Source organism: Panulirus ornatus, chromosome 18, assembly GCF_036320965.1.
Source record: "Panulirus ornatus isolate Po-2019 chromosome 18, ASM3632096v1, whole genome shotgun sequence".
In the NCBI taxonomy this organism is placed as follows: Eukaryota; Metazoa; Arthropoda; class Malacostraca; order Decapoda; family Palinuridae; genus Panulirus; species Panulirus ornatus.
The window spans coordinates 9,646,967-9,664,125 of NC_092241.1; the positions used below are offsets into that span (position 1 = coordinate 9,646,967).

The 17,159-nt window shown below is 41.8% G+C and overlaps 1 protein-coding gene across 5 annotated transcripts in view; it reads left to right on the plus strand.

Annotated features, from left to right (window-relative positions):
* LOC139754995 (uncharacterized) overlaps positions 1–17,159 on the plus strand; it is a 206,171-nt gene that overhangs the window by 58,527 nt on the left and 130,485 nt on the right. For all 5 annotated transcript variants that reach the window (XM_071672896.1, XM_071672894.1, XM_071672895.1 and 2 more), the window contains exon 5: positions 4,764–4,868. In XM_071672896.1, coding sequence (XP_071528997.1) covers positions 4,764–4,868 — 105 coding nt within the window. The remainder of the gene's footprint in view (positions 1–4,763; positions 4,869–17,159) is intronic.

The following is a 17,159-nucleotide window of genomic DNA, read 5'->3' on the forward strand; positions in this document are numbered from 1 at the left end:
ATTGACAGCATGTTGACCCCGGTATACCACATCGTTCCAATTCACTCTATTCCTTGCACGCCTTTCACCTTCCTGCATGTTCAGGCCCCGATCACTCAAAATCTTTTTCACTCCATCTTTCCACCTCCAATTTGGTCTTCCACTTCTCCTAGTTCCCTCCACCTCTGACACATATATCCTCTTGGTCAATCTTTCCTCACTCATTCTCTGCATGTGACCAAACCTTTTCAAAACATCCTCTTCTGCTCTCTCAATCACACTTTTTATTACCACACATCTCTCTTACCCTATTATTACTTATTCAATCAAACCATCTCACACCACATATTGTCCTCAAACATCTCATTTCCAGCACATCCACCCTCCTCCGCACAACTCTATCCATAGCCCATGCCTCGCAACCATATAACATTGTTGGAACCACTATTCCTTCAAACATACCCATTTTTGCTTTCCGAGATAATGTTCTCAACTTCCACACATTCTTCATCGCTCCCAGAACTTTTGCCCCCTCCCCCACCCTATGATTCACTTCCACTTCCATGGTTTCATCCGCTGCCAAATCCACTCCCAGATATCTAAAACACTTCACTTCCTCCAGTTTTTCTCCATTCAGACTTACCTCCCAATTGACTTGTTCCTCAACCCTACTGTACCTAATAACCTTGCTCTTATTCACATTTACTCTCAGCTTTCTTCTTTCACACACTTTACCAAACTCAGTCACCAGCTTCTGCAGTTTCTCACATGAATCAGCCACCAGCGCTGTATCATCAGCGAACAACAACTGACTCACTTCCCAAGCTCTCTCATCCACAACAGACTGCATACTTGCCCCTCTTAACAAGACTCTTGCATTCACCTCCCTAACAACCCCATCCATAAACAAATTAAACAACAATGCAGACATCACACACCCCTGCCGCAAACCAAAATTCACTAAGAACCAATCGCTTTCCTCTCTTCCTACATGTACACATGCCTTACATACTCGATAAAAACTTCTCTGCTTCTAACAACTTGCCTCCTACACCATATATTCTTAATACCTTCCACAGAGCATCTCTATCAACTCTATCATATACCTTCTCCAGATCCATAAATGCTACATACAAACCCATTTGCTTTTCCAAGTATTTCTCACATACATTCTTCAAAGCAAACACCTGATCCACACATCCTATACCACTTCTGAAACCACACTGCTCTTCCCCAATCTGATGCTCTGTACATGCTTTCATCCTCTCAATCAATACCCTCCCATATAATTTCCCAGGAATACTCAACAAACTTGTACCTCTGTAATTTGAGCACTCACTTTTATCCCCTTTGCCTTTGTACAGTGGCACTATGCAAGCATTCCGCCAATCCTCAGGCACCTCACCATGAGTCATACATACATTAGATAACCTCACCAACCACTCAACAATACAGTGACCCCCTTTTTCAATAAATTCCACTGCAATACCATCCAAACCCGCTGCCTTGCCGGCTTTCACCTTCCGCAAAGCTTTTACTACCTCTTCTCTGTTTACCAAATCATTCTCCCTAACCCTCTCACTTTGCACATCACCTCGACCAAAATACCCTATATCTGCCACTCTATCATCCAACACATTCAACAAACCTTCAAAATACTCACTCCCTCTCCTCACATCACCACTACTTGTTATCACCTCCCCATTAGCCCCCTTCACTGAAGTTCCCATTTGTTCCCTTGTCTTATGCACTTTATTTACCTCCTTCCAAAACATCTTTTTATTCTCCCTAAAATTTAATGATACTCTCTCACCCCAACTCACATTTATTTTTACCAGCCTTTTATGAAATAGTGTCAAATCTTTCTTTCAGATCATATACTTACAGTCCACCCAGTTTCTTTTTTGTCAAAACAGAGCTCTTTTTTCTTCATAGTCTAAAACATGACCACCTTTCTTTGAAACTATATTACCCTGCTTAGGTAGTGTCTTCTATGCAACAAATTGTCGTTTTGCTTTGTGATTTTCTTTTCCAGTACCTGACAGACCTTACTTGTTAAGGAGCCCTATAAATAGTTTAGCACCTCCTCCTTGTCTGCTTTCTTATAGATGGGTTTAACCTTTGTCCCTTTCTGCTTTCTTGGTTCTTTATCTTTTTCCAGTGATCTCTTAGAAAACATTTCGTTTGGTTTGATTGCATCTGTACCCTTTCTCAGCCCGTACAGAAATTTCATTGGATCATGAGCCTTACAGTGGTCAAGACCCTTTAGTATACTCTTTATATCCTTTCATGATATTTCACTGCTTTTCCAGTACCTCTTCATCTTTCTGTTTTACTGGTTTTGGAGGAACAATAAATAAACCCTTATGCGAATGGACTATTTGCTGGAAGGTTGATCTCGTAGGAGCCATAATCAGTAACATCTCACATTTTTCCAAGGATTTATGAAAAATGAAATATTAAGAAGTGTAATGGAAATATATTCCTACAAGGATGGAAGTGCTCAGGGAGTAGCACACCTTTCTCGTAATCAGAATGGTCGTTCGAGCATGGTAATGCAATGCTAGTGACTGTCTTTCTCAAGAACAAGAATAGCTTTTACCCACATTTGCTTCATCCTCCTCCTCCTCCATGCATTATCAAAGCAACCAACCATTCTGCTCACCTCATTTTTATGCTCACATGATAGTATCATAAGTTTGCAATAACTTAACTTTTCTTTTAAATCATCCATGAAAAATGTTACTGTAGTGATACCAGAAAGCCCTTGTGCAATTTCATATTTATGTTAGTCCATTCTTTTGTACCACTGCTTATTCTTTACAGATTACATATGAAATTAGGACTTAAGTTCTTTTAGTATTTCTAGTTGCTAATGTTAGAAACAATGTCTGCCCCCGTATATTTTCAAGGGCGATACACATCCAAGTTTTTGGGTACAAGCACATGATGCTTGTAGTGTGAAATCTTTGTATGTCTGGTTGCTGAGACTAGTGTTTCTAATGATGTGAGCACCAGCAACCTGTTTCATTGTGCCTAAGTCTGTCTTGAGGGAAGGATGTTCTTTTGTTACTATTTTTGGCTGCAAGTTCAGTTCAGGACACTGTACTTCTTCCATCTGTGTTTGAAGATGGTTGACCTTTACCATTCTAAGGAGAAGAAAGTGTAGATTCTCATCTGAAAGCATGAAAATGTGGGTACTCATGAGATTTCTAGGCACACTGGGTGTTCAGAAGGCTCAATCAAGTGGCTTCTTGCAACACTTCATCAGTGCCTTACTTCATTCAGATCAAGTTCCTGTGGACCCAAAACATTGACCTAGAATACATAAGGACCCTTGTCAACTCCATACTCTTACATCTGCAGATGGTAATTAAGGCCAAAGGAGAGTTGACAAAGTACTAATTGTGTAAGTGGATATTGCCTTTAAAGATATACGGGAAGGTGGACAAGGTTTTTAGTGGACACTTTAGTAACAGGCATTGAAACTTCCTGTCATAGATGGAAAACAATTTGACAAGTTTGTTAATTCCTGTCCCGGTGTATATTTAGGTGTGTTCGAACATTTTGATATTGAGAGTGTTTTAATTCTGATAAGTTCTTATTTTATATACTGAGTTTGAAAAAGTGTGTGAAAGGAGAAAGTAGAGAGTAAATGTGAATAAGAGCAAGGTTATTAGGTTCAGTAGGGTTGAGGGACAAGACAATTGGGATGTGAGTTTGAGTGGAGAAAAATTGGAGGAAGTGAAGTGTTTTAGATATCTGGGAGTGGACTTGACAGTGAAGGGAACCATGGAAGTGGAAGTGAGTCACATGGTGGGGGAGGGGGCAAAGGTTCTGGGAGTGTTGAAGAATGTGTGGAAGGAGAGAACGTTATTTCAGAGCAAAAATGAGTATGCTTGAAGGAATAGTAGTTCCTGTAATATTATATGTTTGCAAAGCATGGGCTATAGATAGGGTTGTATGGAGGAGGGGTGATGTGTTGGAAATGAAATGTTTAAGGACAGGATGTGGTGTGAGGGGTTTGATTGAGTGAGTAATGAAAGGGTAAAAGAGATGTGTGGAAATAAAAAGAGTGTGGTTGAGAGAGCAGAAGAGGGTGTGTTGAAATGGCTTGGAAATGTGGAGAAAGTGAATGACGAAAGATTGACAAAGAGGTGGAGGGAACAAGGAGAAGTGGGAGACCAAAATGGAGGTGGAAGGATGGAATGAAAAAGATTTTGAGCACTAGGGGCCTGAACGTACAGGAGAGTGAGAGGCATGCAAGGAATAGAGTGAATTGGAATGATTTGGTGTATTGGGGTCGAGATGCTGTCATTGGACTGAACCAGGGCATGTGAAATGTTTGGGATAAACCATGGAATGGTCTGTGGGGCCTGGATATGGATAGGGAGCTGTGGTTTCAGTGCATTACATAAGACAGCTGGAGACTGAGTGTGAACGAATGGTGCCTTTTAGTCTGTATTCCTTGCACTACCTCGCTGAAGCAGTGGATAGCGATGCTGTTTTCCTATGGGACCGAGTAGTGGCAGGAATGGATGAAGGCAAGCAAGTATGAACATGTACATGCATGTGTATATAATGTCTGCATATGTGTATGTATGCGTTGATATGTATATGTATGTATATGTGCGTGTATGGGCGCTTATGTACATATGAGTGGATGGCCCATTTTTTGTCTGTTTCCTTGCACTACCTCGCTGATGCAGGAAACAGCAGTTATGTATAATAAAAAAGTATAATGTATAATGTATATATATATATATACATATGTATATTTACAGAATTTGAGTAAGACCGAAGCTGCTTCCAATGAGTCAAAAAAGCTCCACAAGTCAGGTAGTCTGAGCCAAGTCTGCTCTGATGTTGCTGGTGGTGCACGAAGTAAGGTAGGTGAAATTGATTGAAATACAAGTTTCTAGTTTTCTCTTATTTTTTTTACACTCATCAGGGGTTAAAACAAGCATGCTAGACAGTCCTGTCCTTTCTGGGCAGCTGGACCTTACATGAAAAAAGTCCTACAACCCGAACAGTATTCAGTACTCGACAATTGTTTTCTTAAATTCAGCTGGTCATGGCTTTCCAGAACAACTGAATCATCTGGAAGGATATTGCCTCCGATGGGTTCGCTGCCATATGGCTTGAACACATGCCATCTGTTAGTAAATGTTAGTTTGCAGTTGTTCTTGTTTGTGTTATGAATCTCTTGTGCAAATCAAGGGTGTACAGACTGTAAAGTTTCATTTAACACTGATATCCCTGGGGATAAGGGAGAAAGAATACTTCCCACATATTCCCTGCGTGTCGTAGAAGGCACTAAAAGGGAAGGGAGCGGGGGGCTGGAAATCCTCCCCTCTCGTTCCCCCCCCCCAAAAGGAGGAACAGAGAAGAGGGCCAGGTGAGGATATTCCCTCAAAGGCTCAGTCCTCTGTTCTTAGCGCTACCTCGCTAATGCGGGAAATGGCAAATAGTATGAAAGAAAGAAAGAAAGAAGTAATTCACAGTTATTCCTCAAGAATTACTCTTTCTTCTCTTGATTATTTTGATTTTCACTCATTTTACTGACACAATATTTGAAATTATAGTTTGAGTTTTTCAGAGAATCTTCAGCGATAGCAACTGATGTCTCACTTGATTTAACTTGTAACTTATGAAAAAAAAAAAAAGAGATAGTGTGTCTATCTATCTACCTCTCTGACACCTATTCCCACTGGGAACTCCCTCATGGGAGTGGCTATGCCAACAGTCTCTCTATAAGTAGTGAACTCATATCTGCCTCTTGGCCTTTAGTGCCTCACCCTGAACAGGCCACTAGCATAGGACAACTCTAGTGCTGTGTTTGCAGAGGCTCTGACTTGATATTACTACTGACTATGTCTACGTGTAGGAAGAGAGGAAAGTGATTGGTTCTCAATGAATGTAGGTTTGCGGCAGGGGTGTGTGATGTCTCCATGGCTGTTTAATTTGTTTATGGATGGGGTTGTTAGGGAGGTAAATGCAAGAGTTTTGGAAAGAGGGGCAAGTTTGAAGTCTGTTGGGGATGAGAGAGCTTGGGAAGTGAGTCAGTTGTTGTTCGCTGATGATACAGCGCTGGTGGCTGATTCTTGTGAGAAACTGCAGAAGCTGGTGACTGAGTTTGGTAAAGTGTGTGAAAGAAGAAAGTTAAGAGTAAATGTGAATAAGAGCAAGGTTATTAGGTACAGTAGGGTTGAGGGTCAAGTCAATTGGGAGGTGAGTTTGAATGGAGAAAAACTGGAGGAAGTGAAGTGTTTTAGATATCTGGGAGTGGATCTGGCAGCTGATCGAACCATGGAAGCGGAAGTGGATCATAGGGTGGGGGAGGGGGCGAAAATTCTGGGAGCCTTGAAGAATGTGTGGAAGTCGAGAACATTATCTTGGAAAGCAAAAATGGGTATGTTTGAAGGAATAGTGGTTCCAACAATGTTGTATGGTTGCGAGGCGTGGGCTATGGATAGAGTTGTGCGCAGGAGGATGGATGTGCTGGAAATGAGATGTTTGAGGACAATGTGTGGTGTGAGGTGGTTTGATCGAGTAAGTAATGTAAGGGTAAGAGAGATGTGTGGAAATAAAAAGAGCGTGGTTGAGAGAGCAGAAGAGGGTGTTTTGAAATGGTTTGGGCACATGGAGTGAATGAGTGAGGAAAGATTGACCAAGAGGATATATATGTCGGAGGTGGAGGGAACGAGGAGAAGAGGGAGACCAAATTGGAGGTGGAAAGATGGAGTGAAAAAGATTTTGTGTGATCGGGGCCTGAACATGCAGGAGGGTGAAAGGAGGGCAAGGAATAGAGTGAATTGGAGCGATGTGGTATACCGGGGTTGACGTGCTGTCAGTGGATTGAATCAGGGCATGTGAAGCGTCTGGGGTAAACCATGGAAAGCTGTGTAGGTATGTATATTTGCGTGTGTGGACATATGTATATACATGTGTATGGGGGTGGGTTGGGCCATTTCTTTCGTCTGTTTCCTTGCGCTACCTCGCAAACGCGGGAGACAGCGAAAAAAAAAAAAAATGTCTACCTAATGCACCTGCCTAATATTCCTACCTTCTACATCTACCTCATGTTTCTACCTAATGCTCCTTCTTAAATGTTCCTACATACTACTTCTGTCTGTTGCTCTTGCCATTTTGCCAAAAGGCAGAGGTTATGCATAGTGCTCATCACAGGGAAAGCTATAGTTATGAAGAATGAACATTGTGTGTTTAGTGTTGTCAAGTGATATGTATGGCAAGGATAGATTTTATAAATGTGGACAGAGTGCTAGCAGTCCACTTGTGAGTGAGGCAGAAAAACAACTGTCTGGGTCTGAGGAGTGCAACTTGACAACCAGTGAAGTGCTGGGGTACTTTGCAGCCATCATTAACCCACCCTATAGACAGCCAGGTTGTGCTGGTAATATACCTCCTTGGTCGTTGTCTGCCAGCTAACTACTACTTGCATTAGTGTAACTGCTGAAGTGTGTCCTGACTCGAGTGATGATGAATTTATTTGGCTTATCCTTGGTATAATGACCCATCTACAAATGTTTTCTTTCCAACTTTTTTTTTTTTTTTTAGTGAATATAATTAACCATACAATTTCAAAGTAGTCATATAACGATGAAAATTCATGTTTACTATGTTAGCTGAGACAGCACAGGCAACTGGGGCTGTAATCAACACCATCTCATTAAAGATATATATTATTATTTTTTTTCTGTACTTGATCGCCGTTTCCAGTGTAAGCGAGGTAGCCCTGGGAAACGGATAAAGAATGGTTCATCCACTCATATACGATTATGTATATACATGTGTATGTGGGTGGGTTGGGCCATTCTTTCGTCTGTTTCCTTGCGCTACCTCGCTAACGCGGGAGACAGCAACAAAGCAAAATAATAAAAAAAAAATAAAGAGGGGCAAGTATGCAGTCTGTTGGGGATGAGAGAGCTTGGGAAGTGAATCAGTTGTTGTTCGCTGATGATACAGCGCTGGTGGCTGATTCATGTGAGAAACTGCAGAAGCTGGTGACTGAGTTTGGTAAAGTGTGTGAAAGAAGAAAGTTAAGAGTAAATGTGAATAAGGGCAAGGTTATTAGGTACAGTAGGGTTGAGGGTCAAGTCATTTGGGAGGTAAGTTTGAATGGAGAAAAACTGGAGGAAGTAAAGTGTTTTAGATATCTGGACATGGATCTGGCAGTGGATGGAACTATGGAAGCGGAAGTGAATCATAGAGTGGGGGAGGGGGCGAAAATCCTGGGAGCCTTGAAGAATGTGTGGAAGTCGAGAACATTATCTCGGAAAGCAAAAATGGGTATGTTTGAAGGAATAGTGGTTCCAACAATGTTGTATGGTTGCGAGGCGTGGGCTGTGGATAGAATAGTGCGCAGGAGGGTGGATGTGTTGGAAATGAAATGTTTGAGGACAATATGTGGTGTGAGGTGGTTTGATCGAGTAAGTAATGTAAGGGTAAGAGAGATGTGTGGAAATAAGAAGAGCGTGGTTGAGAGAGCAGAAAAGGGTGTTTTGAAATGGTTTGGGCACATGGAGAGAATGAGTGAGGAAAGATTGACCAAGAGGATATATGTGTCGGAGGTGGAGGGAAGGAGGAGAAGTGGGAGACCAAATTGGAGGTGGAAAGATGGAGTGAAAAAGATTTTGAGTGATCGGGGCCTGAACATTCAGGAGGGTGAAAGGCGGGCAAGGAATATAGTGAATTAGATCGATGTGGTATACCGGGGTTGACGTGCTGTCAATGGATTGAATCAGGGCATGTGAAGCGTCTGAGGTAAACCATGGAAAGTTGTGTGGGGCCTGGATGTGGAAAGGGAGCTGTGGTTTCGGGCATTATTGCATGACAGCTAGAGACTGAGTGTGAACGAATGGAGCCTTTGTTGTCTTTTCCTGGCGCTACCTCGCACACACGAGGGGGGAGGGGGATGTTATTCCATGTGTGGCGAGGAGGCGATGGGAATGAATAAAGGCAGACAGTGTGAATTGTGTGCATGTGTATATATGTATATGTCTGTGTGTGTATATATGTGTGTGTACATTGAGATGTATGGGTATGTATATTTGTGTGTGTGGACGTGTATGTATATACATGTGTATGGGGGTGGGTTGGGCCACCTTGTGCTACCTCGCAAACGTGGGAGACAGCGACAAAGCAAAATGAATAAATAAATACTTACTTTGTCGCTGTCTCCCAGTCTGTTTAATCCTCTTATTTTACTTTGATAATGTGTACACGTTTTATGGATGTTTCACCACAACACTCTGAAATGTGCAGGAGTAAGATCTGAGTTGCCCCTGCACTTGTTTTATTGTTTATTGTATCTACACCAAGAAGTGAGTTCTTAGTTTTATGTTTTATATGATTATCTTGTCATCGGTTTGATAGATTGATTTTTATACTTGATTGCCTTATCTTGTGCTAGTTACACCAGTTAGGTTCACTATCCTAGAAGTCATGGTTCCTAACTTGCATTTGGATATAACCTCATATCGGTGTGATAGCCATGGAATACTATGTAAAATACAACCCTTGAGACCCAAAGGTGAGATAGACACAAAAAACAGTACGCCTTAACCATCCAGGGCCCAGGACTCTTCAACACCTTGTCGGCTGCCATCAAGAAGAGAACAGGATGCACTGTACAGTAGCTTACACTGGATAAGTATTTACAAAGTGTACCAGACCAGCCAGTCTGTCTGGGCTATGTAGGCCTGTGGGCTGCAGCTTCCAGGAGCTTGGTCAACCAACAACCTAATCCAGCAGCCTGTTCCTACTAGGCAGGCGCTAGCAACTCTGTCTCCACTTTTGCTAGAAACATTTTCTCCTACCTCATCTTTGTCAGCTTCCTGTGCTGGAAGAACCATTGTTCGAAATATCACTCTTCTTATGATCCAAAGGCAGATCATCATCAAGAAATTCAGGATAAGCACATGCCTGACCTTCTAAATCTTAGTGGAGGCCATTCAGTATCTTTCCTAGAAAATTCATGAAAATGTGCTGTCAAAGGCTTGGTTTGAGGCTGATTGATTGTAAGGAGATATTGTGCATTGCCTCCTCAGCACTGTGTTGTTTCAGTTCTTTAATCAGCTGCTGCTTCCTTAAGGTGAAATTTTCCCCAGATACTACTGTTTGGTTTTTCATAGATTGGTCATTGTTTTTGGATGTGTCAAGGACATCTCTCTGACATTTGCACCATCACATCATATGGTATTGTTCGAAGCTGTGACACTAACAAGATGTTAGATAATAATGATGAAGCATTTATTCATTAAATTTATGGAAAAAAAATTTCTAGAAATACCATGCCTTTCGTTACATATGTTTGAGAGTACAATAGAAGCATAAGTAGAAGGGCTCATAGCACATGCAAGCATTGTTGTATCAGGTTGAGTTGCTTACCATTATGTTGGAAAAATTATGTTCTACTTTATTGTAAAAACACCCTTAAGATTTTTTTATTTTCAGAAAATTTGTGAATGTCCTGCACACGCATTGTAATCTATATATGTAATTGCTTCAACAGAAAGGTTAAATGCAGTGAGGAGCTTCTTTAGTAAAGTATGATATGTTTGCATGAATTAAGGAGGATGGGTGGTTCTCTGTGAAGGAGGGGGTATGCATTATGGATGTGCACTGTCACCCTCATTGGAGTTGTGAATTATGCTTGGGTATGTGCACATGCACCTGTCAGCATGAAAACTGTGTTAGGAAAGGATGAAATGAAGCATTTTGGAGAAATACAAAGGACTTCATAAGTGGTTTTATGAGAGATGGGGAATACCTGGAGTAAATGAGAATGGAATTTAGCTTGTGGATATCTGCTGTAAGGGTTTATTCCTTGCAAACACCTTTTTTCAGCACAAGATGATCCACAGGTATCCATGAATGAGAAATGATGGGAGAGGAGCACGAGGGTTTGATTACTATGTGGTAGTGGACGAAGGAATGAGAAGGGCTGTGCTAGGTGCCAGAGTTGAGAGGATTCCTTGGAGACTCCAACCATTATGCAGTTCTTGTGAAGATTAGGATCAATGAGAAGTGAAGGTATGGTGTAAGGAAGAATGGAGAAGTAAAGATGTTGACAAACGAGATGAATAAGAAAAAAAGGCAGGCAGGAGTTTGAAAGGAGGGTGGCCAAAAGATTAAATGGGCGTGCAGTGAATGTAGAGATGCAGTCGTGTGTGAATAATATGTTTAAAATGTTTGGTGAAAGACTGTTAAAGGATGTAGAATTAATAGTTGGATACACGGTCATGAGATATAGGAATAACAAGGAAAATGCATGATGGATGGAAGAGATTAAAAATGCCGTGAAAGAGAAGTTAAAGGCATTTGGTAGATTTTTCTAAAGGACTGTTCCAGTGGAAATTCAGCAAAGGAGGTGGGAAGAATATAAGATGTGTAAGTGGAATATTAGAATGCTGAAAGAGGAAAGCAAAAGAGTAGATGAAGATGTTGGAAGAAAGTCGAGTGGAAAGTTTAGGGAAAATATGAAACTGCACTGGAAGGAGTTGGAAAAAAATATGTATGTAAAAGTGGATATGTTTATGTGGGAAAGTAAGGAAGGTGGAGTTGCTGAATATAAAGGAGGAAGTGAAAGGATGAAGGAAAGAGTATTTTGAAGAACTGATGAATGTGGGAGAAGGTGAAGCGGTAATTATGTTTTTGGGTCTGGAGGATAGAGGGGCGGTAAAAAGGGCAACAATCAGGCTGAATGCAGGAAAGACATCTGGAATGGATGGGATTATGGCTGAAATGCCTAAACATGGAGGAGAAAGTGTGATAGGGTAGATGCATTTGATATGTACTTTAGCATGGAAACCAGGTTGTCGTAGGATTGGGTGAATGCTGTTATTCAAAAGAAAATATGCCTAGAATGTATGTAACAATTACCGGGAATAAGTGTCTTAAGAATACTTGGTAAAATGTATGTAAGAAAGTTGATTGATAACGTGATGGAAGTGACTGAATGCAGAAGTAGTGAGGAGCAAAGGGGTTTTAGGAAAGGTAAGGCATGTGTGATCACATTGTTGTGGTGAAGATGACTGTAGAAAAGTACTTCGCAAAAGGTAAGAAGTTTCATGCAGATTTTATTGATCTGGAGAAGGCACCTGACAGAGTTGAGTACAATATATCATTGGATGTGTTAAGGATGTATGGAGTAGGGGGACAGCTGTTGGATGGTGTGAACGCCTTCTATAGAGGAGCAAATACATGCTTAACAGTGGATGGAGAATTGAGTGAAAGTTTTGGCATACATAAGGGTGTGAGGCAGGGCTATGTCATGTCACTGTGGCTTTTTAATGTACATTTGGATAAATTGATCGGGGCCTGAACATGCAGGAGGGTGAAAGGAGGGCAAGGAATAGAGTAAATTGGAGCAATGTGGTATACCGGGGTTGACGTGCTGTCAGTGGATTGAATCGGGGCATGTGAAGCGTCTGGGGTAAACCATGGAAAGCTGTGTAGGTATGTATATTTTGCGTGTGTGGACGTATGTATATACATGTGTATGGGGGTGGGTTGGGCCATTTCTTTGGTCTGTTTCCTTGCGCTACCTCGCAAACGCGAGAGACAGCGACAAAGCAAAAAAAAAAAAAAAAAAAAAAAAAAAAAAAAAATGGATAAATTGATGAGATATTAAAGTAACACTCGGAAAAGGGGGTATGGAGGTGCCTGTGCTAGTGGCAACCCTGTTTTCAAATGTTTTGCAGAGAGTGAAGAGGAGTTGCAGAAGGTTGTGTGTTTATGATGTGTGTAAGCATAGGCAACTTGAGGTAAATGTTGCCGAAGGTTGTGTGTTTATGATGTGTGTAAGCATAGGCAATTTGAGGTAAATGTTGCAGAAGGTTGTGTGTTTATGATGTGTGTAAGCTTAGGCAATTGGAATTAAATGTAAGTAAAATAAAAAAATAGTTACGTTTGAAAAGAAACAGAGTGAATGAAAGTATTGATTTTACAAAACCACATAGAGTGAAAAAAGAAAGCATACTAACTGTTTTTTGGATATGGGAGAGAAAGACTGGAAGAGGTGAAAGAATTTAACTATTTAGGAGCTGTCTAAGGTAAGTTTGGTGATATGGAAAGAGAGAGAAGGGAGAGAGCAGTACAGGTTAGAAGAGCCACTGGGTCCCTTAAAAGAATAATGAAGGGGACATGTAAGTATGGAAGTGAGTAGGGAATGGTCCTTCTAACCCTGAGTTATGCAGCCAAAACATGGATGTGGAATGAGTCACAGAGGTCAAGAATCCAGGCTGTGGAAATTAGTTATTTAAGAAGAGCATGTGGTTTGTCTAGATGGAATGTAGAAGGAATGAGATTTGTAAGAGATGAGGTATGGCAGGGAATGCATAGAGAATGAATTGTGGAGTAGTAGTGTGGGTGAAACCTTATACTTTTAGGTGGTTTGGGCTTGTGAAAAGAATGCAAGACTGGGATTCTACAAGAAGAGTGTATGAGATTACAATTAAAGTGGTTGGTGCAAGGGAAGATCACCTGTGACATGGAGAAATAGAGTGGAGGAATACTGGATGGAGAAAAATGATGTAAGGATATGTGGAATAGTGTATGTGAGGATAGCATGTAAAGACAGGGATAAGTGGAGACCCTTTTGCTATGGCCACTTTGATGGGATTAGCTGTTTGATGGATTGTTGATGGATTAGCTGGTGAGGGAAGTAATTGCAAGGGCCTTAAAGGGAGCGAAAGGTCTTTGGCATACTAGTTAAGGTTGGGTGGAAGGTGGATCAAGTGACACGGCTTTAATGGCAGATTGAAGAAATTCCAGAAGCTGGTGATGGAGTTTGAGAGGTTATGTTAAAGGATGGATGTATGGATGGTTTGACAGTAAGTCTGAAAGGGGAGAACCTGCTTGGAGTAAGTTAAGTGCTTCTTATACATGGGAGTGGACCTGGCATCAGGTGGAACAATGGAGGCTGAAGTGAGTTGCATGGTGGGATAGGTTGCTGAGATCTTGAGGATTGTGTGGAGGGAGAGGTCATTGTCTTAGGCCATTTGCTGAGGGCCAGTATGTGATGAAAAATCAATATTCATTCCAGCATCTCAGGGAATTATTTCCAGTTGCAGCTCTTATCAGTGAAAGAGAAGAGAGAGGCATTTAATGATTTTTGCAGGGAAATAATGCAAATGACTGGGAGATGTATAAAAGAAAGAGGCAGGAGGTCAAGAGAAAGGTGCAAGAGGCAAATGAGAGTTGGGGTGAGAAAGTGTCATTAAATTTTAGGGAGAATAAAAAGATGTTTTGGAAGGAGGTAAATAAAGTGCGCAAGACAAGGGAACATCAGTGAAGGGGGCAAATGGGGAGGTGATAACAAGTAGTGGCGATGTGAGAATGAGATGGAGTGAGTATTTTGAAGGTTTGTTAAATGTGTTGGATGATAGAGTGGCAGATATAGGGTGTTTTGGTCGAGGTGATGTGCAAAGTGAGAGGTTCAGGGAGAATGATTTGGTAAACAGAGAAGAGGTAGTAAAAGCTTTGCGGAAGATGAAAGCCGGCAAGGCAGCAGGTTTGGATGGTATTGCAGTGGAATTTATTAAAAAAGGGGGTGACTATTGTTGACTGGTTGGTAAGATTATTTAATGTATGTATGACTCATGGTGAGGTGCCTAAGGACTGGCGGAATGCTTGCATAGTGCCAAAGGCAAAGGGGATAAGAGTGAGTGCTCAAATTACAGAGGTATAAGTTTGTTGAGTATTCCTGGGAAATTATATGGGAGGGTATTGGTTAGGAGGGTGAAGGCATGTACAGAGCATCAGATTGAGGAAGAGCAGTGTGGTTTCAGAAGTGGTAGATGATGTGTGGATGAGGTGTTTGCTTTGAAAAATGTATGTGAGAAATACTTAGAAAAGCAAATGGATTTGTATGTAGCATTTATGGATCTGGAGAAGGCATATGATAAGAGTTGATAGAGATGCTCTGTGGAAGGTATTAAGAATATATGGTGTGGGAGGTAAGTTATTAGAAGCAGTGAAAAGTTTTTATCGAGGATGTAAGGCATGTGTACGTGTAGGAAGAGAGGAAAGTGATTGGTTTTCAGTGAATGTTGGCTTGTGGCAGGGGTGCATGATATTCTCTATGGTTGTTTAATTTGTTTATGGATGGGGTTGTTGGTGAGGTGAATGCAAGAGTTTTGGAACGAGGGGCAAGCATGCAGTCTATTGTGGATGAAAGAGCTTGGGAAGTGAGTCAGTTGTTGTTCACTGATGATACAGTGCTGGTGGCTGATTCATGTGAGAAACTGCAGAAGCTGGTGACTGAGTTTGATAAAGTGTGTGAAAGAAGAAAGCTGAGAGTAAATGTGAATAAGAGCAAGGTTATTAGGTACAGTAGGGTTGAGGGACAAGTCAGTTGGAAGGTAAGTTTGAATGGAGAAAAACTGGAGGAAGTGAAGTGTTTTAGATATCTGGGAGTGGATTTGGCAGCAGATGGATCCATGTAAGCAGAAGTGAATCATAGGGTGGGGGAGGGGGGCGAAAGTTCTGGGAGCCTTGAAAAATGTGTGGAAGTCGAGAACGTTATCTTAGAAAGCAAAAATGGGTATGTTTGAAGGAATAGTAGTTCCAACAGTGTTATATAGTTGCGAGGCGTGAGCTATGGATAGAGTTGTGCGGAGGAGGGTGGATGTGTTGGAAATGAGATGTTTGAGGACAGTATGTGGTGTGAGGTGGTTTGATCGACTAAGTAATGAAAGGATAAGAGAGATGTGTGGTAATAAAAAGAGTGTGGTTGAGAGAGCAGAAGAGGGTGTTTTGAAATGGTTTGGTCACATGGAGAGAATGAGTGAGGGAAGATTGACCAAGAGGATATATGTGTCGGAGGTGGAGGGAATGAGGAGAAGTGGGAGACCAGTTTGGAGGTGGAAAGATAGAGTGAAAAAGATTTTGAGTGATCAGGGCCTGAACATGCAAGAGGGTGAAAGGCGTGCAAGGAATAGAGTGAATTGGAATGATGTGGTATACCAGGGTTGACGTGCTGTCAATGGATTGAACCAGGGCTTGTGAAGCGTCTGGGGTAAACCATGGAAAGTTTTGTGGGGCCTGGATGTGGAAAGGGAGAGCTGTGGTTTCGTTGCATTATACATGACAGCTAGAGACTGAGTGTGAATGAATGTGGCCTTTGTTGTCTTTTCCTAGCGCTACCTCGTGCACATGCGGGGGAAGGTGGTTGTTATTTCAAGTGTGGCAGGGTGGTGACGGAAATGGATAAGGGCAGACAGTATGAACTATGTACGTGTGTATATATGTATTTGTCTGTATTTGTCGGGGTCGAGCCCGGGACCCCTGTGCAAGAGTTGTACAGTTAGGTTCGGTAAAACGCTCTCAGCTGGCTATGTGCTTCTGTTCGGAAACAACCAAGTATAGACCCCGTTCCTCACCATTGTGAGACGAAGGGTATTCGAGTACTCAGTATTTCGAATAGTTGTTTCCTATTATACAATCCCATAGCCTAGCGGTTAGCATGCCTGCCTCTTGCACAGGGGTCCCGGGTTCGATCCTGGCTGTTGGAGGTTTGTATGTTCTATGAAGGTGCGCGCTCATATGCACTTTATTCGTATTCATATACCTCCGCGTTGTACAGTTAGGTTCGGTAAAACGCTATCAGCTGGCTATGTGCGTCTGTTCGGAAACAACCAACTATAGACCCCGTTGCTCACCATTGTGAGACGATGGGTATTCGAGTACTCAGTATTTCGAATAGTTGTTTCCTATTATACAGTCCCATAGCCTAGCGGTTAGCATGCCTGTCTCTTGTACAGGGGTCCCGGGTTCGATCCTGGCTGTTGGAGGTTTGTATGTTATATGTATATATAAAATGGATTTGTATGTAGCATTTATGGATCTGGAGAAGGCATATGATAGAGTTGATAGAGATGCTCTGTGGAAGGTATTAAGAATATATGGTGTGGGAGGCAAGTTGTTAGAAGCGGTGAAAAGTTTTTATCGAGGATGTAAGGCATGTATACGTGTAGGAAGAGAGGAAAGTGATTGGTTCTCAGTGAATGTAGGTTTGCGGCAGGGGTGTGTGATGTCTCCATGGTTGTTTAATTTGTTTATGGATGGGGTTGTTAGGGAGGTGAATGCAAGAGTTTTGGAAAGAGGGGCAAGTATGAAGTCTGTTGGGGATGAGAGAGCTTGGGAAGTGAGTCAGT